This window comes from Neoarius graeffei, chromosome 4, assembly GCF_027579695.1.
Source record: "Neoarius graeffei isolate fNeoGra1 chromosome 4, fNeoGra1.pri, whole genome shotgun sequence".
Taxonomy (NCBI): Eukaryota; Metazoa; Chordata; class Actinopteri; order Siluriformes; family Ariidae; genus Neoarius; species Neoarius graeffei.
The window spans coordinates 50,655,351-50,681,217 of NC_083572.1; the positions used below are offsets into that span (position 1 = coordinate 50,655,351).

General features: G+C 40.2%; 2 protein-coding genes across 4 annotated transcripts in view; one reads left to right on the forward strand and one right to left on the reverse strand.

Annotated features, from left to right (window-relative positions):
- anks1ab (ankyrin repeat and sterile alpha motif domain containing 1Ab) overlaps nt 1–2,172 on the forward strand; it is a 119,047-nt gene extending 116,875 nt beyond the window's left edge. For all 3 annotated transcript variants that reach the window (XM_060919322.1, XM_060919324.1, XM_060919323.1), the window contains one exon: nt 957–2,172. In XM_060919322.1, coding sequence (XP_060775305.1) covers nt 957–1,073 — 117 coding nt within the window. In that variant the 3' untranslated portion in view covers nt 1,074–2,172. The remainder of the gene's footprint in view (nt 1–956) is intronic.
- An 860-nt stretch (nt 2,173–3,032) lies between these two features.
- snrpc (small nuclear ribonucleoprotein polypeptide C) overlaps nt 3,033–25,867 on the reverse strand; it is a 28,340-nt gene continuing 5,505 nt past the window's right edge. The window contains exons 2-6 of the mRNA XM_060919325.1: nt 24,990–25,032; nt 24,474–24,582; nt 24,238–24,327; nt 5,002–5,106; nt 3,033–4,785 (exon numbers count right to left, since the gene is read on the reverse strand). Of these exons, the coding sequence (XP_060775308.1) occupies nt 4,661–4,785; nt 5,002–5,106; nt 24,238–24,327; nt 24,474–24,582; nt 24,990–25,032 (472 nt within the window). The 3' untranslated portion in view covers nt 3,033–4,660. The remainder of the gene's footprint in view (nt 4,786–5,001; nt 5,107–24,237; nt 24,328–24,473; nt 24,583–24,989; nt 25,033–25,867) is intronic.

Below are 25,867 nucleotides of genomic sequence, written 5' to 3' on the forward strand. Positions count from 1 at the left end.
ATGCAATATATTGGTAATAATGCCTCTGTCCCCAAGTTTTTCTTGAGTGTGTTGCAGGCATCAAATTCTAACTTCATTAATATTTACAAAATACAATTAAGTTGGTCAGTAAAACTATTGAAAATGTTTTTGTACTTTTGTCAGTTAAATAAAAAGTCACGCAAATTAAATCACAGATTTTTGTTTTTATTGCATTTTGGAAAATATCCCAACTTTTCTGGAAATGGGGTTTGTAGTTGCTTATATATTTAAATAAAAAAGAGATAGATAGATAGATAGATAGATAGATAGACACAATAAAAATACATTTAGATAAACATACATTAAATATACATTTAGAATAATAATGTAAAAGTTAATTTTCACATGAAAACATGACATTACTTGATTTCATCAGTTAAAAAAAAAACCTTTTACCTTTTATTTTCACTTTACATTTTTGGCAGGATACTTCTACTTTTAACTGAGGAAGATTTTGAAATGTTATCTTATACTTGTACACAATTTCTCAGTACTTTTTCCAACACTGTCCCATGGCATCAACAACAGCATAGTTGTAACTAGAAGCAGGACAAATTATCTTTCTTACTTATAAAACCTTGAATTTCATTATCTTATTCAGAGCTCAATTTTTTCTGTAATATAAATCTTAGTTTTTAAATTGATATAACAGGGTAGTTCAGGAAATTGTGAAAAGCACATAAACTTTCAGAAAATTTAAAGTTTGTGGAAATTATAGGACAAAAACATTCTCTGAGCCAATCAATCTGTAAGACAAGGTATTGGAATGAATGAAGTGCTCACTATCTCAGTTCACAATGCGCTGCATCCAGACACCACATCCAGGTTGCAATTGTAAATGTTCACTGTGATTTCTCCTGCGTCGTGCCCATTCTATGGCATGTGTGGTGGGTGAGCATTTGCAGTCTCATCCCTCCCTCCCTCCTCCCTGGCAGATGGAGCCTATCGAGCAGGTGACAGATGTGCAGTCCTTGGGCAGCAGCTGGCACTTTGACCCTCGTGACCCCTCCAGGCCGGCCTGCAGTGCCAAGTATGAGACCACCATATTCTGAAGTGGGGACAACAGTCCTAGCCAGCTGCCCGGTTAAGCCACTTGCCCCCTGAGAGAACTGTAGTGCCCTGTGCCTTCTCACTGTGAATTGTAGCCTCCCTCAGGGCAAGATCTGCTCCCTGCTCTCTTTCTCTCTCGCTACCTTCGTCCCTCCCTACAACTCACCTGTGTAGTCTTCTTGGAGAGCCTTCTGCCATCTTCTCCATTTTGACTTTCTGTCTAGATTTCCTGGACACTACCCTCCTTCAAAATTCCTGTCTCAATCTGATAGTCTGTGCAGTCCTGACTTTTCAAACACTTTTTTTTGTATCACAATGCTGAATGTTCGTAGTCCTGTCATATGAAAGGATTTTGCCTCTGTGATGCCTCTGAGCACAAGCTGAAGTGTAGCTGTTTAACAAGACTTATCATTTAATTGAGAAAGCTGTACCATTGAGATATTTCTGCTTTTTGACAGACATGAACCAAGCAAAGTTAGTAACACAAAATTTCTGTTTGGAACAGCAATACTGTGAGTGCCAATGTCAAACATAATTTCAAATATACAGTTCATCACCACTGTAGATGCAAATGTGTAACAAATTCCTCATATTCTGCACCCAAGCACTATATCTGGTCCCGCCTCCACTGCTGATTATTTCTAGCTTGCCCCATATTTCTGTTGCACTTATTTCTACACAAGTGCACAGTTCACTGTTCACACCCAGTGCTTCCTCTCATCTACCTTCCTTTGTCCTGCTGGAAAACATGCCAACACACGTTCAGTACTGGTTTTGCATAAAACACAGCTTGGGATTTGCAATAATAAAGATGGAAACAGGTCAGAGGCCTGATAAAGTTCAAATGCACAACACAAATATGAGGCCCAATTCCCCAGTTATGTTTCTTTCTTTCTTTTTTTTAATATATATGTAAATCATGATGATGATGTTGGTTGCATTAATAATCATTGTTCTTCCTCCTTCCTTTTAGCATATATGTGGCACTACCAGGGCTATGACTAAGTGTGATAAATTGCAGCATGAATCTGAATGACTTACGGTTTGAATCCCTAAGCAGTTTTGTATTTGTATTCGTACACTGTAACATCACTTAGTAAATACAGCATTTGTGCATATGTGTTCATGCTTTTTTTAATTGTTGCTTGTTTTGTCAATATGACCCGCTTAGCTTAATCATGGTGGAAAACGATGAAATATTTCAGAATTCAGTGCTTACATGTCAATTCAGCTTAATCATGAATTAAATTATTTACCACACAAAGATAAAGAACTGGAGCAGTAGAGGGAAGGGATCCAGAGAATAATGTTCTGTACAATTTAGTTCAGATGGAACCTGGATAACCTCTATAAGATGTGAAGGATTGTTCTTCCCCTTCCTCTTCAGTATGTAGTAGTTGCGAGTCTAAAGAAGCGAACCTGTATTATCTTTACTTTTTGTGACTGATTTCAGTGGCCTCATCAGGTCAGAACTTGAAAATGAATGAAGCCCCTTAGCATGGAGAATGTTATAATACAAGTCTGGTCACCTTGATTCATTCCTACTAGACAATTCCAATTGATATGGATAGCAGAAAACCTTTACATTTTTATGCGCCTTTTTATGAAAAGAAACATCCCCATGGGACGTTTCATTCAACAACAAAAAATATATTTTTACAAGTAGCATTTTATTACACTGCAAGTTACTCATCGTAATTCAGTTTATTTCCTGTTGCGAATGCTGTGTGTGTTGGGCTGTTATTCCTGCTAAGCTTGTCTCTGCTTGTTCCTGAGATAGACTGTTAAAACTGTTTCTTCATGAACATGTTACATATCCTCAACTCCATCATCATTACATTCACATGGTACCAGTTACCCACAATCAGCCCCTCATTTGTTTGTCACAACTGAATTGATTTCATTTCCTAATATGTCTGACAGTGCAGTCCATCACATTGCATTCTGTCTAGTCACTGTGCTCATGTGAATATTTTTAATGTATCAGAATTGTACTGTTAAATACATGCCCATAATGCTATACACTTAGAAAACATTCATTTAGATTCTAAAGGATAAATTCATATTTCTTAAATCATATATATATTTCTTCCTGTGTAGCTGACTCCACCTTTCAAGTTTCCGGACACCAAGGTGTGAATAGAAGTGGAAATCAGGTGAATCATAACGTGTGAGTGAATGAGAGACCCAGAGGTGTCAATCATTCAGTGGCAGAGAACTGCAGCATGAGGAGATTGATCCAGTACTGTGAGATTACTCCTATAAGGAGTTTAGACAAATTCACATTTAAGCATTTGCTTGTGAGGTGGGTCTGTACATACAACAGCCACAGCATGCTAGGATTTTATATATGTTTGAATAAACAAACAGTTTACTTGATTATCAGGAATATAGGAAATTTGAAGAAACTGGAATAGGATCTTAGTATTAAGCTCTGTGAGATCAATGATGTTATATTCCTTAACATGGGCTTTTAGACATTGGGATCTTCCAGACGTAAAATGAAGACTGAGAACACAGCAAAGTAATGTTCCTTTAGGCTTTATACCCAGGACCCACTCAACAGTTTAAAAAAAAAAAAAAAAGAGTAAGGATTTTGCTCACAAAATGGTTGCTTTAAAAAATTGCTTGGATGGATTTTTTTTTTTAAATGCGAGCCAAAAATATTGAAAAATGTTAAAAGTAGGGCTGTAAATGTACACCTGAAATCAGAACTGACTAGCAAACATAATTCCGTCATGCAATTCAGAATGAACACTGTGCAACCACATCTAGAAAATGGCTTTAGCTGGAGGTACTCAACTTTAATCACACTGTGAAATGACAGAAAAATAGGCATTTACCTTAGCATTGTTATTCATGATACGATGGGACATTTACCTAAAAAAAAAAAAAAAGTCCCTCTTCATAATTCACTCACATTTTCTGTATAATCGCTTGCACTTTATTTTGTTTGCACTGAATATTTGGATATGATGTCAAGATAGAGACTTGCCAATTGCTGTAGCATTTGTACCTTGAATTAAACATCCAAGTCTATTTTGGGGACTAATCTAAAATGTTATATTAAAATGTTCATAATTCTTTCATTTAGTTGTCACATCAATATAAATGACCTAATAAAATGTAATGACTTTTTGTGTCACCTATTAAGCCGAATAATCATATTTTCCATACTTTAGTCTGGAACCTCCTAATACATTGGGGTATGTGTTTGGGAATCCCAACTTTAGTGGCTGAGGGCTGCTATTTTTTCTTTTGAATTAGCAGAGGCATGTAGGAGTTTTTTTTTTTTTTTATTTTATTATTTTATGAAAAAAAAAAAAGTGTCCTTTTAAAAATCAAACAAAACAAAAACCCATGTTCCAACACTAAAACTTCTCTCCAAGCTGGATTTGTTCATCACATATACTGTATCTTGATTAACAAATAAGTGGCCAGGAGGGAAAAATATGGACATCCAAGTTAAAAAGAGAGAATAAATGAAAAGCAAATTGTCATCTGTTGCCAAAACCAATGGGAAAAACAATGTTTACAGTTGGTGGGAGTCTTTGTTTAGAAGAGGAGGGTAATCATGGAACAGTTCTTTCTATCGATCCGGCCGTGCCATACCAGGTCTAACAGGCAGCATCATTGGCCGAGCAGGTGGTCGCATCATGTGGGGGCCTGGCATCATCTGCATATGCCCACCCATAGGAGGCCGCATACCCGGGCCTGCAGTAAGCAAAAGGATATATTATTGCAAACCTAGTCACTAGCCATAACTTACACAAAACATTAACTGATACTTTTAATAGACAATCTATAAAACACAAATAAGACTACCATGTATTAAGTGCAATTTGTTTTTAGGGAGTAGGGTAGCCAAAAAAAAAAACCAAACAAACCCCTCAATATACACTTGTTAACATTACAGAACAGTCCTCCTACCTGGACCACCAGGCATCATGCCGTGTGGAGGAGGACCCATCATGGGCATCATTGGAGGACCACCCATTGGAGGAGCTGGTAACATGCCTGGTCTAGGCGGTCCACCTATAATCCAAACATGCAGTGTCAGCAGATGAACAGTAACACTTTAAAAAAAAAAAAAAAACCCACAACACACACACGCCCCTCTTCATAATTCACTCATTTTCTGTATATTGCCTGCACTGAATATTTGGATATGATGCCCAGAAAGAGACCTTCATAAATACAGAAGATGAAAGCTGTGTTCTACGTATTTAGGAGCAAGATGGTATGTAGGGTTTTCTTTGGTTTTACAATCCATCTCTGATGCTCTCAACACAGACCTGTCAACTTTCCATTATTACAGCAAAAACTTTCAGGAAATCACTATTTTTAAGGCTGTTTTATTTGTGCTGCAAAGAACATGGAAAACTACACTTCATTTACAGTTGTGCACAGGGAAACTGCAAAATTTCTAGCTTCAATCCTTTTTGGGCTACACTGATTGCACATGGTTCTTGTAAATGAAGCCATCTAGCTTGTCAGTGATGGGGTTCTGTCACATGATGAGTAATGCATGTATGAAAGAAGGAAGGTGCAGTTCTTTGGAGCAGGGTCATTTTGATTCACTAGTCAACTGTAGCTGGTTAAGACCGTGCCAAATGTGTCCTGAACTTGCCACCTACTGCACTCTACTGACCCGATTCCTTTATGTCAAGTGTCAGAGGTAATTGGACAAAAAGGTTTAGCAAACAATTTCTATAAACTTACATTCGGCAACTACACACAGAATTTGAGATCTTAAAAATATTCTAATGTCTATTTCTGACTAACGCACGCATTCAACAATAAGATGTAGTCTTAGGCCGAATCCCATTTCACCCCTTGGACCAACCCCTTAGCCCTTCCCCTCCATTTTGCGCGTTCACGTGAAGGGGTAGGGGTATCCCAATCCCAGTTAACGCGGAGGGCTTCTGTACCCCTCCAAACGGAGATTTTCCTGGAGCAGACTCCGAACGAAGGGGTTTGAGTGATTTCCCACAATGCCATGCGGATTTCAGCGAGATTTCATGCGGATTTCAGAAAGATGGCGGTTCCCGCGGCGAAAGATTGTCATAAATGTATTTTCTCCATTATTTACGTGTTTTAAGTTGTTATCCAGAGGAAACACGCCGCTTGATTCGCTTTCGAGCTGAGAATGAGCAGCAATTTCTGAAATCCAAGCTGCTGCTAAAAAGCTTTGGGAGTGAGTATTGTTTTCGGTTGCTTTACTGCGTACGTTTTGTTCTGTTATTCTCGCTTTTATTGTTTACATGAGTGTTCTGACACCTCATTCTGTCGGATGTGGTGCACGAAGCGCCAAAGATATCCCATTCAGTGGTGTTAGTTAACAAATCACACCCTGCCAGCAGAGATTTCTGGCTCTGACTGTAGCGGCTGGTCGCAGCCAATGACGCATTTGGTCGCGTTTTGCTAACGTAAACGCTGACGGAGGTACGCGATGACGTATGCGATCGTTGAAGGGCTATCCCAATACGTAAGGGTTGAATTTCAAGCCCTATCCCTTGTAGCTCAGTTTCAAGGGGAAGGGCCAAGGGGAAGGCGGAGGGGAAGGCGGAGGGGTAGGGGTAGAAATTAGAATTGGGATTGGGCCTTAGTGTCTATAGACAAGTGCCATTACTACCACATTCGACCTAATTAGCACACTTGACCCTATAAGCGTACCCCCACTTTTCTGACGGCACGAACTGAGTCAAGTCGCTGAACGCGCGCGAGGACACACTTAATTGAAAAAAAATGACATAGCCCCTCATCTTCTCACATGGAATAACCCAATCAAACGGATTCTGCATCTCTTAGAGTCCCCATTTAGTGCACCCCTGAATGGCCATATGATGTTCTCAGTGCCCTGTGTGCCAATTAGGTCAAATAAAGATTGATGGGTGCAAGCTTTAAATACATGGATGCAAACTCCTCCCCCGTAGTCTTATTTGCATTTCATATACATTTGACACCCCAGTTAAGCTTGTTATACAGTGGGGCAAAAAAGTATTTAGTCAGTCACCAATTGTGCAAGTTCTCCCACTTAAAAAGATGAGAGAGGCCTGTAATTTTCATCATAGGTACACTTCAACTAAGAGACAAAATGAGAAGAAAAAAAAAAAAAAATCCAGAAAATCACATTGTCTGATTTTTAAAGAATTTATTTGCAAATTATGGTGGAAAATAAGTATTTGGTCAATAACAAAAGTTCATCTCAATACTTTGTTATATACCCTTTGTTGGCAATGACAGAGGTCAAACGTTTTCTGTAAGTCTTCACAAGGTTTTCACACACTGTTGCTGGTATTTTGGCCCATTCCTCCATGCAGATCTCCTCTAGAGCAGTGATGTTTTGGGGCTGTTGCTGGGCAACACGGACTTTCAACTCCCTCCAAAGATTTTCTATGGGGTTGAGATCTGGAGACTGGCTAGGCCACTCCAGGACCTTGAAATGCTTCTTACAAAGCCACTCCTTCGTTGCCCGGGCGGTGTGTTTGGGATCATTGTCATGCTGAAAGACCCAGCCACATTTCATCTTCAACGCACTTGCTGATGGAAGGAGGCTTTCACTCAAAATCTCACGATACATGGCCCCATTCATTCTTTCCTTTACACGGATCAGTCGTCCTGGTCCCTTTACAGAAAAACAGCCCCAAAGCATAATGTTTCCACCCCCATGCTTCACAGTAGGTATGGTGTTCTTTGGATGCAACTCAGCATTCTTTCTCCTCCAAACACGACAAGTTGAGTTTTTACCAAAAAGTTCTATTTTGGTTTCATCTGACCATATGACATTCTCCCAATCCTCTTCTGGATCATCCAAACGCTCTCTAGCAAACTTCAGACGGGCCTGGACATGCACTGGCTTAAGCAGGGGGACACGTCTGGCACTGCAGGATTTGAGTCCCTAACGGCGTAGTGTGTTACTGATGGTAGCCTTTGTTACTTTGGTCCCAGCTCTCTGCAGGTCATTCACTAGGTCCCCCCGTGTGGTTCTGGGATTTTTGCTCACCGTTCTTGTGATCATTTTGACCCCACGGGGTGAGATCTTGCGTGGAGCCCCAGATCGAGGGAGATTATCAGTGGTCTTGTATGTCTTCCATTTTCTAATAATTGCTCCCACAGTTGATTTCTTCACACCAAGCTGCTTACCTATTGCAGATTCAGTCTTCCCAGCCTGGTGCAGGTCTACAATTTTGTTTCTGGTGTCCTTTGACAGCTCTTTGGTCTTGGCCATAGTGGAGTTTGGAGTGTGACTGTTTGAGGTTGTGGACAGGTGTCTTTTATACTAATAACGAGTTCAAACAGGTGCCATTAATACAGGTAACGAGTGGAGGACAGAGGAGCCTCTTAAAGAAGTTGTTACAGGTCTGTGAGAGCCAGAAATCTTGCTTGTTTGTAGGTGACCAAATACTTATTTTACCGAGGAATTTACCAATTAATTCATTAAAAATCCTACAACGTGATTTCCTGGATTCTTTACCCCCATTCTGTCTCTCATAGTTGAAGTGTACCTATAATGAAAATTACAGGCCTCTCATCTTTTTAAATGGGAGACCTTGCACAATTGGTGGCTGACTAAATACTTTTTTGCCCCACTGTACATCCAATTTATGTGCATCATGCCCTAATTTATGCAGGCATGGCAAGAGTAAACCAACACATGGAAAGCATTCAGCCAGCGATCACAATCTGAAAAAGTTCCATGAAAAGAAGTAAAATAAATTCCACTGAAATGGTGATGCTTTTGTCCAAAGCTGCAGTAAATTTAGACTGTTAAGTGTGCTACTTTGATAGAAAGCCGGTTTCCCAACCACAGTTGCACAGTGGTTGCACTGTACTTAAAAAAAACACCCTCCTATGTGTCAGCACAGATGTAGAATTGGGAATGATTAGCTCAAGCTGAACGCAAACATACTTGTGGAGACTTGGAAAGAAATCATACACTTCAGCCTATAGATACAGCAGCTCATACCCTCCCCCTCCAACCAAATGTTTTAATGGATATACAGTGTTCATGTGGGTCATACGAGTGCATGTCAAACAATTAGAATATCGTGAAAGTTCAATATTTTCCATCGTTATTCAAGAAAGTGAAAATGTTATATACAGTGCCTTACAAAAGCATTCATCCCCCTTGGTGTTTGTCCTGTTTTGTTGCATTACAAGCAGGAATTAAATGGATTTTTTTTTTGGGGGGGGGACCATTTGATCTACATACTTGCCGACCACTTTAAAAGGTGCACTTTTTTTTTATTTTATTGGTGACAAACAATAAGGGGGGGCAGAAATCTGGAGTATGCATAAGTATTCACCCCCTTTCATATGAAACCCCTAAATAAGAGCTGGTCCAACCAATTTCACTTAACAGGTCACAATTAGTTGATTAAGAGCCACCTGTGCGCAATCAGTGTCACACGATGTGTACAAAAATCAACCTGTTCTGGAAGGACCCTGACTCTGCAACACTTAAGCAAGCAACATGAAAACCAAGGAGCACTCCAAACAGGTCAGAGACAAAAGTTGTGGAGAAGCGTAGATCAGAGTTGGGTCATTTAAAAAAAACCCCCAAAAACAAACCAAAAAAAAAAAAAAAAAACCTTTGAATAATCCCAGGGAGCACCATTAAATCCATTATAGCACAATGGAAAGAATATGGCACCACTACAAACCTGACGAGAAGGCCGTCCACCAAAACTCACACCGGACAAGGAAGGCATTAATCAGAGATGCAAAGAGATACAACGATAACGCCAAAGGAGCTGCAAAGATCCACAGTGGAGATGGGAGTATCTAGAGTGGGGCTTTATGGAAGAGTGCCCCCCCCCAAAAAAAAAAAAAACCAAACAAACCGCGCCCACGTTTGGAGTTTGCCCAACAGCATGTGGCAGACTCCTCAAACACATGAAAGTCTCATCTCTGGTCAAATGAGACAAAATTGAACTTTTTGGCCATCATGGGAAATGCCATGTGTGAAACAAACCCAACACCCTGAGAACACGATCCCTACAATGAAGCATGGTGGTGGCAGCATCATGCTGTGGGGATGTTTTTCATCTGCAGGGACAGGAAAGCTGGTCAGGACTGAAGGAAAAGATGGATAGCACTAAATACAGGGAAAGTCTGGAGGAAAACCTGTTTGAGTCAGCCAGAGGTTTGAGACTGGGACGAAGGTTCACAGTCTAGCAGGACAATAATCCTAAACATACTGCTAAAGCGACACTGGAATGGTTTAAAGGGAAACATTTAAATGTCTTGGAATGGCCTAACCAAAGCCCAGACCTCAATCCAACTGAGACTCTGTGGCATAACTTGATTGCTGTACACCAACACAACCCATCTAACTTGAAGGAGTTGGAGCAGTTTTGCCTTGAGGAATGGACAAAAATCCCAGTGGCTAGATGTGCCAAGTTAATAGAGACATACAGTGGTGCTTGAAAGTTTGTGAACCCTTTAGAATTTTCTATATTTCTGCATAAATATGACCTAAAACATCATCAGATTCTCACACAAGTCCTAAAAGTAGATAAAGAGAACCCAGTTAAATAAATGAGACAAAAATATTAGACTTGGTCATTTATTTACTGAGGAAAATTATCCAATATTACATATCTGTGAGTGGCAAAAGTATGTGAACCTCTAGGATTAGCAGTTAATTTGAAGGTGAAATTAGAGTCAGGTGTTTTCAATCAATGGGATGACAATCAGGTGTGAGTGGGCACCCTGTTTTATTTAAAGAACAGGGATCTATCAAAGTCTGATCTTCACAACACATGTTTGTGGAAGTGTATCATTGCACGAACAAAGGAGATTTCTGAGGACCTCAGAAAAAGCGTTGTTGATGCTCATCAGGCTGGAAAAGGTTACAAAACCATCTCTAAAGAGTTTGGACTCCACCAATCCACAGTCAGACAGATTGTGTACAAATGGAGGAAATTCAAGACCATCGTTACCCTCCCCAGGAGTGGTCGACCAACAAAGATCACTCCAAGAGCAAGGCGTGTAATAGTTGGCGAGGTCACAAAGGACCCCAGGGTAACTTCTAAGCAACTGAAGGCCTCTCTCACACTGGCTAATGTTCATGAGTCCACCATCAGAACACTGAACAACAAATGGTGTGCATGGCAGGGTTGCAAGGAGAAAGCCACTGCTCTCCAAAAAGAACATTGCTGCTCATCTGCAGTTTGCTAAAGATCATGTGGACAAGCCAGAAGGCTATTGGAAAAAATGTTTTGTGGACAGATGAGACCAAAATAGAACTTTTTGGTTTAAATGAGAAGTGTTACGTTTGGAGAAAGGAAAACACTGCATTCCAGCATAAGAAACTTATCCTATCTGTGAAACATGGTGGTGGTAGTATCATGGTTTGGGCCTGTTTTGCTGCATCTGGGCCAGGACGGCTTGCCATCATCGATGGAACAATGAATTCTGAATTATACCAGCAAATTCGAAAGGAAAAACGTCAGGACATCTGTCCATGAACTGAATCTCAAGAGAAGGTGGGTCATGCAGCAAGACAACGACCCTAAGCACACAAGTCATTCTACCAAAGAATGGTTAAAGAAGAATAAAAGTTAATGTTTTGGAATGGCCAAGTCAAAGTCCTAACCTTAATGCAATGGAAATGTTGTGGAAGGACCTGAAGCGAGCAGTTCATGTGAGGAAACCCACCAACATCCCAGAGTTGAAGCTGTTCTGTATGGAGGAATGGGCTAAAATTCCTCCAAGCCGGTGTGCAGGACTGATCAACAGTTACTGCAAACGTTTAGTTGCAGTTATTGCTGCACAAGGGGGTCACACCAGATACTGAATGCAAAGGTTCACATAGTTTTGCCACTCACAATTATGTAATATTGGATCGTTTTCCTCAATAAATAAATGACCAAGTATAATATTTTTGTCTCATTATTTTAACTGGATTCTCTTTATCTACTTTTAGGACTTGTGTGAAATCTGATGTTTTAGGTCATATTTATGCAGAAATATGGAAAATTCTAAAGGGTTCACAAACTTTCAAGCACCACTGTACCCCAAGAGACTTGCAGCTGTAATTGTAGCAAAAGGTGGCGCTATAAAAAAGTACTGACTTTTTTTTCTGGGGAGGGAGGGAGAATACTTATGCACACTCCAGATTTCTGTTTTTCATCTTATTGTTTGCATCACAATTAAAAAAAAAAAATACCACCCCTATTTGCACCTTTAAAGTGGTAGGTATGTGTAAATCAAATGGCACTAGCCCCCCAAAAATCCATTTTAATTCCAGCTTGCAATGCAACAAAACAGGACAAACACCAAGGAGGATGAACACTTTTGCAAGGCACTGTATTCTAGACTCATTACATGTAAACTAAAATGTTTCAAGCATTTTTCTATTTTGATTTTATGGCCTACAATACATTAAAAAAAAAAAAACACACCTCAAAATAGTGTTTGAGAGTTTCAGTCTGCTGAATCAAAAGTTGTCCCAAAAAAAAAAAAAAGGATCATTGACACCCTTCACAAGGAGGGTAAGCCACAGGTGGTCATTGCTGAAAGGTGCACAAGCAACAGGCATGACCGCAGCCTTGAGAGGATTGTCAAGAAAAGTAAATTTAAGAACTTTGGAGAGCTTCACAAGGAGTGGACTGAGGCTGGTGTCAGCACATCAACAGCCACCACACACATTTTCAGGAAAGGGACTACAACTGTCGCATTCCTAATATCAAGCTACTCCTGTCTCTGGTTCAATATCAGAAGGGTCTTACCTGGGCTAAGGAGAGAAAGAACTGGACTGTTGCTCAGTGGTCCAAAGTCCTCTTTTCAGAAGAAAGTAAATTTTACATTTCATTTGGAAATCAAGGTCCTTGAGTCTAGAGGAAGAGTGGAGAGGCACAGAATCCAAGGTGTTTGAAGTCCAGTGTGAAGTTTCCACAGTCTGCGATGATTTGGGGCACCACGTGATCTGCTGGTGTTGGTCCACTGTGTTTTATCAAGTCCAAAGTCAACACAGCCATCTACCAGGAGATTTTAGAGCACTTCATGATTCCATCTGCCAACATGCTTTATGGAGATGCTGATTTCCTTTTCCAGCAGGACTTGGCACCTGACCACAGTGCCAGAAGGTTTGCTGACCATGATATTACTGTGCTCGACTGGCTAGCCAACTCAACTGACCTGAAGCCCATAGAGACTTTATTGGGTATTGTCAACAGAAAGAGGAAAAGCACCAGACTCAAATACAGGTAAGCTGAAAGCTGCCATCAAAGCAACCTGGGCTTCAATAACACCTCAGCAGTGCCACAGGCTGATCACCTCCATGCCACGCCGCATTGATACAGTAATTCATGGTCAAGGAGCCCCAACCAAGCATTGAGTGTATAAATGAACATTTCAGAAGTTGGACATTTCTGTCTTGGAAATAATTTTTGATTGATCTTAGGAAATATTCCAATAATTTGAAATACTGGATGTCTGATTTTCATGAGCTATAAAGCCATAATTATCAAAATTAAAAGAAAAAGGCTTGAAATATTTCACTGGTAATGAATATGGAATATATGAAAGCTTACCTTTGTGAAATAAATTATGAAAAAAATGTAAACTTTCACAATATTCTAATTGAGATTTCAGAAGTATTGTCAGGTGGGAAAATCTGGAATTCCACATTCATCCAGAAGAATCACATCCCTGACTGATGGAATAAGCAAACCATCAATGGAATTTTCATATGCTTGTTTAGGCTCAGATCTGACCATCCATAAGCTACAACTCCAAATCAGGAAAAGTTGGGACGGTATGTTGAAATTAAAACTGGAAACAATGACTTTTTTTTTTTTTTAAACAAAAAGTCTGACATGTATCGCATTCAAAGCAATACAACAGCACATTTGATGTGTTACCGCATGAATCCCCCCCCCAAAAAAAAATAAACACCATCAAACTTGATTCTTACACGTTTCAAAAAAAGTTGGGATGGTAAAGCATTTCCCACATTGTAATGTTGCCATTCCTTCTCAACACTTAGATGTTTAGGGACTGAAGACACCAAGTGATGAACTGTTTCAGGTGTTACTTTGTCCCATTCTTCCTGCACACATTAAGACCTGTTTGCAACAGTACAACGTTATTATACATATTCTGCGTTTCAAATTTTGCCACACATTCTCTAGTGGGGACAGAGAGGACAGGCAGCCTCTACAAAGGCATGGCTGAAGAAGAAATGTGTGCAGTGGTTTTGCATAGTGAAACATCCCTGGGGGGTGGGGGGTGTTGTCTTGAAGGCAGCACATGTTGCTCCAAAATCTCAATGTACTTTTCTGCATTAATGCTGCCATTACAGACGTGCAAGTTACATTTTCCAAGGGCACGGACACAATCCCATACCATGATAGACCCTGGCTTTTGGATGTGTTACTGGTAACAGTCAGGATGGTACTTTCTGTCTTTGGTCCAGAGCACATAGTATCCATTTCTTCCAAAAAAAGACCTGGAATACTGACTTGTCTGACCATAATATGTTTCTACTGCGTGATGGTCCATCCCAGATGCCACCAAGCCCAGAGAAGTTAACTCTTTGGGGTCGAGAGCTTCGCTGGCGAAGCTTGACAGGTTTAAAATGAGTAGATCATGTATTTAGATAAATATCTTCGAGTTTTTCATCATACAAGCATGATAAACATATTGACGAACTTTGTGTGTCCACTGCCAAATATAGTTTTTAAAATGATCTAAATTAGATGAAACATAAAACTTGTCACTTTACTCAGTCACACCGGAGTCTGAGCACTGAGTGCGCACTTAGGCATTCATAAAAAGACTATCATGCTGTTACCACGTGAATAATCACTTTCACGCTTGGTTTCGATTGGTTTCTCTTTTGCGGTGGGAGCACCCACCGTAAACAGGATAAAATCTGTCAAACATAGTTCAGGTTATTTGAAGGCAAAACTTGTTGCGAGATGGCATGTGGTTTTTATACGCTTCGGATGATTCAGGACAGCGATTCAGTTCAATCTTGAGAACTGCGACACTATCAGCGCTGTCTTAAAAATAAATAAATAAATGTCGACTCAATCCAGCCAAAGATCAGCTCGAGTAAGTGTAAATATTTCTTCTATTTATTATAAGCAGATTGGTTGATATACATGTGCTGTAGTGCACACACAGGAAAAATGACTGAGCAATTTTTCCAGAGTTAAAAGTATTTTCCTCAAAAATAGTTAATTTTGCTCGATTTTGAGTTGAGAGAGTAAAATTTGGAGTTGGAGCAAAATTAGAGTAATTGCGTAACAGAGTTAAGTTGTGGCTCTGAACTGAGTAAAATAGTACAGGAGTTAATTTCAAGACACACTGAATAGAGTCAAATACCAGATAAATGAGGATGTTGTAAAAAACAGTTTTAGAACTGTGTTGGAACGTGTGGGGGGGAAAAAAAAACAAAAAAAAACACCACCTTACCAATTGTGACTTGACCTGATGGGATTAAGAGTTGGCAGTGCAGGGCTTGAAATTCATGGTGGTCCGGTCACCCAAGGCAACTTAATTTTTCATCTGGCGGGTAATTCCTGTCACTAGCCAGCCCGGCTGGCTAGTTGAAAATAAAAAAAATATATATATATGAAGCGCAGATTCAGACACACCATCAACTAAAGCCGCCACGCATTAAGCGTGTGCTGTGTCTGTGTTAATCGATATGTTTATCGGCAGGACGGAAAATACCGAAGAATTCCGAATCATATCGTGTACGAGTCAGGCTGTCAGTTTTTTCACTACTGCGCATGCATATAACGCATCTCGTTGAACATCGCGGTAATCACATGTAGTATCGGACCAGGTGGGTGGAGCACAGAAGCACGGCAGGCCAGAACTGAGTTCTCAATTAACTATTTATTGCTAGCTTTTCAGCCTTTTGTCACTTCCCAGCCCCCCGCACGCACGCACGCACATGTTCTGGTTGGGGAGAGAGAGAGCTCCCTTTCTCCGCTCTCCTCTCCTTTTAAAGGGCGCGGTCACTGGGGAAGACACACAAACACAGGTTAATCCCCATCAGGTGCAATGATTCCACCACTTATCTTCCCTGACTCCGCCCTCCATTCACAGACCAACGCTTGGCCACACCCCTGCTGCCACATCACGTTATCAAATTCAATAGATGTGGCCACATTATCGCCCATTTAAACACGTGTTTGTGTTGTTTATATCTACATCTGCCAAAGCTACATTGCGACGTGGAATTTTCTGAAAGGTGTACAGAAACCGCCAGAGACCGGGACAAAGCGACCTCGGTCTGAAGAGGAGAAACGACAAAGGACTTATAAGCAAACGTGGGAGCAGGGTAGGCCTTGGCTGCGATACGATTTTTATGGAATAATTAATTTTTTTCAAGTTGATTCCTAGTCAATATGAAGCTCCTAATGCCTTCTCGCTCCTAAATGGTTAAATACAGAAAGCATGTTGGACATATTTTGGATGCTATAGTCATGATGGTAAGTGTATTTGCTTTCAATACTCATACACCAAGTTGCCAAGTTTTCCAATATATTATTATTTGTTGATATTATATTATGGTGCTCTGTGTTGTCCTCATTTATGTATTTAACAACAGTATCAAAATACTCGGGTCTTGAAATAAATGCACATTAGTCATGAACAGTGGTAAATACTCTCTTTTGCGTTATTTTTGACAGAAGTAAAATCCATACATGAACAAATTTTGGCTAGTTACTTTGGAAGGTAACTAGTCCGGCTGGCTGGTGAAAAAAAAAAAATAAAATAAATAAATATAATAATAATAATAATAATAATAATTCGAGCCCTGCAGTGGGAGAGGTTTTTCACTCCTCATTGGAATGGAAATTTTTTTAAACTTCAGTGAATACCCCTCCCACTACCAACCCTTTATCCCCAAAACAAGATGACAATTTTTTTTTTGATGGCCAGTTAATTGTCCAAATCAATGGAGCAGATTTAAGTTTTTGTGCTTGATACATTCCAAAGACTGAATAGAAATCACCTCAAGTGACCAAAACGGTTCGACACAATGGGTAAGGTCATGTTTTTTCACACATTCCAACAAAAGTTCTAAAACCGCTTTTTATAATCTTAAATGTTACTTAAAAAAAAAAAAAAAAAAAAAAAAAGTACAAACATACATACTACATAGATATCATTGTAGCTGAACTTGTGCCGAATACACACACAAAAAGTCATATGACTTTGAAAACACTGCTTAGATTTGTTGAAATTGACTAAATCAGAGCACGCAAAAATTATTAGAGTGCCAGAAAATAACCTCAGACCCCAGGGGGTTAATGGCGCTTTTGGACACAGTTAACATAAGGTTTCCTTTTTGCACAGTGAAGTTGCGGATGTAACTCTGTATTGTAGTGCTTGACAAAAGGTTTGCCAAAGTAATCCCAAGTCCATGTGGTTATATCAGCTATGGATGAAGGACGGTTCTTGATGCCGTGTGAGGGACTGGAGATCAAAAGGTGTTCAGCTTAGGCCCCCCGTCACACTTATTCAGAATTAGCAGGAATCAAGCAGAACCAGCCGGGATGAAAAATTTTTCAAAATTCGTGCCACATTCGGGTGGGAATTTCAAACTGACCAACATTCTTACAGCTTTTTAAGAATGCCGTTCGAATACCTGGAATGCGCTTCAAACCCGCCTTGAATGATTCTTGCATATTCCGGGTGTGTTAGCTTTCGAATGCAGTTCAAATGTAGTTGGAACTAGGGATGTTAACTGAATCAACGTCAACTGGTTAATTTTTTTTTTGGCTGTCGGTAAAAAAAAAAAAATAGTTTTGAAGCTGCTGATTTTGGAGCAGAGAACCTGGAATTCTGTGTTGCAAACGCTTGGGGCATGCCATACGGTGTAAGGACGACAGCTGACAAATCAGAAACACCCATTCAGTCATGTCCCGCCCTCCCGCCCCAGTTGAAACATAGGAAGTATGAGAAGAAAACAGTAAATCAGAAAGCTGCGCACGTTTGTGCAGCTTCCGCGCAAACGTGCGCAGCTTTCTGATTTACTGTTTTCTTCTCGTACTTCCTATGTTTCATGGACTGTAATGGCATTTGCTTATTTAGTAGTTTTAATACAGAATTTACTCTGATGAAATTATTCAGACACTCCAACACCCCCCCTAAAAAAAAAAAAAACGGATCTACACGATTCAGCCGTGAAAAAGGCGGCATCTGCCAAAAGGCATGCCGTTTGCATCCCTGATTTAAACTCATAGGTTAACCAACTTTAACCGGCTAATGAGGCTTGGTGGTCGGTCAAGATTTTTTTTTTTTATAGTTTTTGCCATCCCTAGTTGGAACACAGCAGGAATACCTAGAACGTAGTTAGAATGCAGTAAGAATATTAAAAATGCACTTCAAATGCCATACGAGTGCAGTTCGATTGCTGCCCGAATACCACCCAAAGTCTGGTGGGAAGGTGCCTTGAATGCTGTACGAATTCACCCCAAATGCAGTCAGAACACTCCTGGAATAGCTGCCAAATATATGTTTCGAATGTCTAAGAATTCAACGAGAATGCAGCTCGAATACTTAGAATATCCTGGAATATACGAAGAATTTTTCATTCCATTTGAAGTGGCTTGCCATTTCAATTTTTCCCTCGAACGTGATCAGAATGTTTCGAATGCTGTTGGAATGCCGTAAGAATATTTAGAATGCAGTCAGAATTAGGGTTGGGCGGTATCCAAATTTTGATACCTTTAAACGGTCTCTGTGTTTTCCTGAGGTATACGGTATTACCGAGAAAAAAATAATATTTTGTTTCGGCCTACTGTGTAACGTGCGCCTATACCGGCGGACCTTGTCCTGACCTGCGCCTATGCCTCAAATGTACTATTTAAAAGCAGCATAGCGAATTGTGTGCATTGTGGTATGGATTAAGCAGCAAAGCGAATTTTGTGCATTGATGAATGGATTAAGAGATATTTCAAAGCATCACGCAACTCTTCCTTCATCTTGAAAATAGCATTCAACTGTCGTTTACACATGTCTGCGTTGAAATGCCATTTGCAGCACTATTTCACCTACTCCATCAAAAAAAGTACACGATGAGCAGGATCATACCCTTTCAAGCATGGGAAATAAAAAAAAGAAAAGAAAAAGAATCAACCAACACCCAAGTCCGTTTAGACTGCGCGATAAACCATATTCTTCAGCGCAAATGAGGCGAACCTAATTCAAATGCGTGATAGCTGCACAAGGCAAAATCATATGGGCCCACGTCATGCCATGGCAGGGAAATTAATCATCAAATGGCCTTACCTTGCTTAAAACGTTGTCTTGATCACATAACTCCTTACAATTATTCCACTTAAATCCATACGGTTTAACACACCCAACAAAGATAGCAAGCGCATTGCTAATTCCCACCAGAAACCTAACAGTTTACGCTACGATGTTTTCTTCCGTTTCTTCAGTAGATGACATTTCAAACGTTTATTACCCACATCCCAAATGTCATACGTTATATTATTTTACCTTGTTGTTACTCATGTAACCTACTCAAAACACAACTCATTGGAGAGATCTCATGGAAGTGGAGTACCCCAGGCTATGGTGTGCCTTAGGGGACATATTAGACTTTTTTCGATTTTGCGCGGTCATTTACATTATTGCTGGCTCTTCCTTTTCGTTTGAAACCAAAATACTGCCACACTGCCGATGTTGTATTTTTTTTTTTTTTGCCACTAACTTATCTTGACTTGTCATCTTTCAACCGCGGTCTCAGTCTCTTGCGAAGCTTTCTGTCAGACTCCAAATGTCACGCAGGGTTGCCATGGTAACGACATAAACAACCCTGCACGCGATGAGAACTTCTTTAGGAAATTGATAGAATTAGTGAAAATACGATCACACAGTTATTCGGGATGATCTTCAATTTATTATTTTATATTATGACCTCATGTACTCCATATTTATTTAGATATTATATATTTTTTTAAAATGACGGTAATGAGACCGATACCGTTGGTACTTTTGGATACCTCGGGATACCTGCTTACCGTAATACCGCCCAACCCTAGTCAGAATGCCGTTCGATATTTCTCCTCTTTGAATGCACCTCGAACGTTTAGAGCATGAGCAAAACATTCGGGCCGGCCACAAGAATGTTTGGAATGCACTCAATTTTTAGAATGCACTTCGAATATCCCGGAATATACCATATGAAGAATTTTCATTCCAACGGCATTCCAGCTCATTCCACCTCTAGTGTGACTACCCTGTTAGGCTTGCACCCTTTCCCTTTACACATCAAAATTCCTCTAGATTCCTTGAATCATGTAATGACACTATGCACCATAGAGGATGAAATACACAAATTCCTTTGTATCTTTCTTTGAGAAACGGTTTTTAAACACTTCAATAATTTTCTCATACATTTGCTGCAAAACTGAAGATCCTTAGCTCAAAACTGGAGATCCTTAAAGACTAGGCGTTTCCTGGATACTTTATACCAAATTATGATTACAACCACCTGTTGGCATCGCCCGTTTCAAATCACATCATGACTTAATTGTTTTTCCTTCATGACTAGCCCTAAAATGCCCCGTCCCAACTTTTTTTGGAACGTGTTGCAGGTCTGAAACACAGGAAGGGATGTATATTAACAAATGAAATATCTTGGGTTCATACTGCCTGCAATGTCAAAATACAAGCAGCCAAAATAAATTTAGAAAAATCACTGCATTTACGTGGATTTTTTTTTTTTGCATTTTCCATACCATTCCAACTTATTCTGAATTGGGGTTGTAGATATATGAGCCATTCCCTTTATATAATTTTTACAGGCAGTTCCCTACTGCTTGCGTTATAATGGGGTCATGTGGGAATGAGAGTGAAATGGTAAAAGTCGAAATGTTAATCTATCCCCGGCGACTTCGTAACATTAACGATAATCTTTTGCCATGGCTCCAGTGGGAATTGGAACCACTGGATTAAAATGTTGTGTGACCAGCTGCGACATTGCTTGCGATGACAAAATGATGTAGTGATACTGTGACGGAACTACAGACACCTACGTAATCCAAATATTCATGCTGCCTCACCATAAAGCACCTGGCAGCAAAATGAAAACAAAGAAAGAAAACACCGGTACAAATAGCTGGAAATCTGAATGAATTGTTATATCTGGTCTCAAGTGTTTTACACATCTCGTGGAGAGTCTCGCTCTGCTGCATCCCATTAAACAGTCAGGTAGGAATACACCACACCCACTACTTTACCATTATGGAAGACTGAGTGGGAATGAAAATTTGTTACCTATTCCATGCTGTTTTAGCTTAATACATTAATGGGCTTGTGAAAGAGGTTGATTATATAGGAGGAAATGGCCATGGTGTTTTCATACTTGAGTCCACAATCTTGTATGGAGAAGGGGTGCATGCACAATTCCATGTGTCCCTTCTGTGCATGCAAGCTTGCAAAAAACCTAGGCACTAAATTCATCTGTTCATTACTTTTCAATAATTATCTTTATAGCCAAAAAATAAATAAATAAATCCACTCAAGATTTTTAGCCATGAAGTATAGCACAAGACACACAGTTGTGATCAGAAGAAGTTGTTTACATACAGTGACATTAATTATCTTGGATATGAATGTCATAGCAATATTTGAGCTTTCAGTAATTTCTTTGAACTGTTTGTGGCAGAAATGTACAGCATACATCTTTATTTAAAAATAAAACAAAACACCAGAATTTCGTGCACAAGGCGTAATTTTCTTTGGGTTTCCTGAAATCAGAGTCAAAATTATACATACAGCACACCTAATATTTGGGTAGAATGTCTTTTCGCAAGATTTCACCTTGATTTTTGTTTACCATGAACAAGCTTCTGGTGGAATTCTGGTTGGATATTTCACGAATCTTCATGGTAGAATTGGTAGAGTTCAATTAAGGTTTTTTTTTTTTTTTTTTGGGGTGGGGGGGGGGGTGTGGTGGGGGGGGGGGGGGTGTGTGTGTGGGGGGGGGTGTTTGACTACTTGTACAACCCCGATTCCAAAAAAGTTGGGACAAAGTACAAATTGTAAATAACTGAATGCAATAATTTATAAATCTCAAAAACTGATATTGTATTCACAATAGAACACAGACAACATATCAAATGTCGAAAGTGAGACATTTTGAAATTTCATGCCAGCAACACATCTCAAAAAAGTTGGGACAGGGGCAATAAGAGGCTGGAAAAGTTAAAGGTACAAAAAAGGAACAGCTGGAGGACCAAATTGCAACTCATTAGGACAATTGGCAATAGGTCATTAACATGACTGGGTATAAAAAGAGCATCTTGGAGTGGCAGCGGCTCTCAGAAGTAAAGATGGGAAGAGGATCACCAATCCCCCTAATTCTGCGCCAACAAATAGTGGAGCAATATCAGAAAGGAGTTCGACAGTGTATAATTGCAAAGAGTTTGAACATATCATCATCATCTACAGTGCATAATATCATCAAAAGATTCAGAGAATCTGGAAGAATCTCTGTGCGTAAGGGTCAAGGCCGGAAAACCATACTGGGTGCCCGTGATCTTCGGGCTCTTAGACGGCACTGCATCACATACAGGCATGCTTCTGTATTGGAAATCACAAAATGGGCTCAGGAATATTTCCAGAGAACATTATCTGTGAACACAATTCACCGTGCCATCCGCCGTTGCCAGCTAAAACTCTATAGTTCAAAGAAGAAGCCGTATCTAAACATGATCCAGAAGCGCAGATGTCTTCTCTGGGCCAAGGCTCATTTAAAATGGACTGTGGCAAAGTGGAAAACTGTTCTGTGGTCAGACGAATCAAAATGTGAAGTTCTTTATGGAAATCAGGGACGCCGTGTCATTTGGACTAAAGAGGAGAAGGACGACCCAAGTTGTTATCAGCGCTCAGTTCAGAAGCCTGCATCTCTGATGGTATGGGGTTGCATTAGTGCGTGTGGCATGGGCAGCTTACACATCTGGAAAGACACCATCAATGCTGAAAGGTATATCCAGGTTCTAGAGCAACATATGCTCCCATCCAGACAACGTCTCTTTCAGGGAAGACCTTGCATTTTCCAACATGACAATGCCAAACCACATACTGCATCAATTACAGCATCATGGCTGCGTAGAAGAAGGGTCCGGGTACTGAACTGGCCAGCCTGCAGTCCAGATCTTTCACCCATAGAAAACATTTGGCGCATCATAAAACGGAAGATACGACAAAAAAGACCTAAGACAGTTGAGCAACTAGAATCCTACATTAGACAAGAATGGGTTAACATTCCTATCCCTAAACTTGAGCAACTTGTCTCCTCAGTCCCCAGATGTTTACAGACTGTTGTAAAGAGAAAAGGGGATGTCTCACAGTGGTAAACATGGCCTTGTCCCAACTTTTTTGAGATGTGTTGTTGTCATGAAATTTAAAATCACCTAATTTTTCTCTTTAAATGATACATTTTCTCAGTTTAAACATTTGATATGTCATTTATGTTCTATTCTGAATAAAATATGGAATTTTGAAACTTCCACATCATTGCATTCCGTTTTTATTTACAATTTGTACTTTGTCCCAACTTTTTTGGAATCGGGGTTGTAAGCACGGCCCATATATTTTCAGTAGGGTTGAAGTCAGGACTTGTTTTAAGCTTAACGTTAGCCTGCTTTATCCTCCACAACCAGCTCTGGCGCGTGCTTGGATTCAGTGTCCTGTTGTAACTCCCAGGGATCGAAATGGGAATTTGGGAGCACTGAAAGGCCAAATATTGCCATAACAGTCATATCCAAGATGACATTCATGTCACTGCATGTAAACTTCTGACCACAACTGTGTTTCATGATGCGCTCTGTGCAAGCACTTCTAGTACAATGATGACCTAAAATATGAAAAACATGCCAGGTATTTGTAGCCATGTGTTTAAATGCATTCTTGCTTCCATATATCAATGGCAACCTTTCTGCCATGGACCATAACTCCTTCCCTGCCATTTCACTGAAGCAAGCCCCAGAACAGAGTTTTCAAGATGATCATTCCTGTGCTCAAAAACGGCTTTCATACTTCATTAAATACTGAGCTCATGGGATCCTGGGTCCAGAAAATAAATCATATCTTTTGAGGAACTAGTGGAAAAGCATCATGGGTACTGCCACAATGCTATTATTAATCAGGCTTTCCTAAAGCAATAGGACTTACTGATATTGGGATGAGGGAGCAGGGATCCACCTGGAGGGCCAGCACCCGGGAATGGTGTGGGTGGAATCTTCCCCTGCTGGAAAGCAGCAGCTGCAATACACACAAAACATTTATAAATCCACACAGACAGAATTTTTTTTTTTTAATTCAGATTGTGTGCACTAACTGACCAAGTGGAGAAGACTGTAATATGACTAAACTTGACAAACAGCTCCAAACACTTAAAACGTACTTACTCGTTTTGTCTATCAGGCTCTGCGCCTGCTCCTCCATCCATTTCTGATAATAGTCTTTTACATTTTCTTTGTGCTTACGTCCACTACAGTGAGTTTTCCTTACCGATGGCTGAGAAAACACAAGAGAGTCAACATATGGGTTCTTGAAATATACCACATACAGTACTGTGCAAACATCTTATACAGCCTGTTTTTTAGAACAATTTTTGATACAGATTTTTATGACTTCATTATCAAGTCAGTACAAAGGCATTCTAGATTCCCAAACAGTTTTCCAGCACAAAATTACAGAAAAAATTTTTGCAAGTCAGTAACATATTACAAGAGAACTTTTCAGACAAAAAGCATCAGGAAGGCTGCTGGGTTTTTGATGCAAAAATAAGAAGCAAGTGTGACTGTCTCCAGAAGAACTGTAGCTGGTTCAGTTCACTGATCATTTTGCAGAAATAGCCACATTATATGCACATTCCTCTAGTAAATTTTAAATGAATTACAATAAATATGCAAAAAACATACCGAGTCGTGCGTCAAGTATGTGTCACAGTAATCACAGTAAAACCTGAAAAAAGAAAAAAAAAAAAAAAAAGTGTTAGTGGTGTAACGGAGAATCTGATGCCCCAGAGTTTGCTTGAATGACTGCTTCGCAGTTTTCAAAAGTGTGATGTGCCAGTCATGTGATCAAGTAATAAAACAAAGCTTTGTTTATACACACCCATGTGAATGTGGCATCCATGGTTCAGAAGCAGTTAAAACTATTTCAAACCAGTCGCATTTCCGTGTGTATAGTATTGAGCACTTTAGTTTTATGAAAGTTTTCCCGTTGAGGTTCAGCGCTACCTCAGTGGCCCAATTATCCCAGATTTGAGGATCCACAGCAGAACTGGGCATCACAAAAAACTAAAGACCTGTGGAGGTCTGTGCTCGGCCTTTTACGTCAATGCCAGGATTCGAGCTGACGTTAAAAAGTCTGTTCCTTTCCTGAACAGTGCTCTAGACTGCTCGGCCATGGAGAATTACATTGTGAACTGGGGTTATGCAACATGACACATATGGCCCTTTTCCACTACCCTTTTTCAGCTCGCTTCAGCCCGACACGGCTTGCGTTTCGACTATCTAAAAACAGCACGACTCAGCTCGCTTCAGCCCTGCTTAGCCCCCAAAACTCGCACCGTTCTGGAGTGGGGCTGAAGCGAGCCAAACCGAGCTGAGTGAGGCTGGGGGCGTGAGGAGACACTCCCCTGTGCACTGATTGGTGAGGAGGAGTGTCCTCACATGCCCACACACGCCCCGCAAGCACGCTGGGATCTGTAAACACCGTAAACCCAGAAGAAGGAGAATTACGAATTCTGAAGCCTTATGCGCCTCGCCTCATCTATACGCTCTTGCCAGTATCT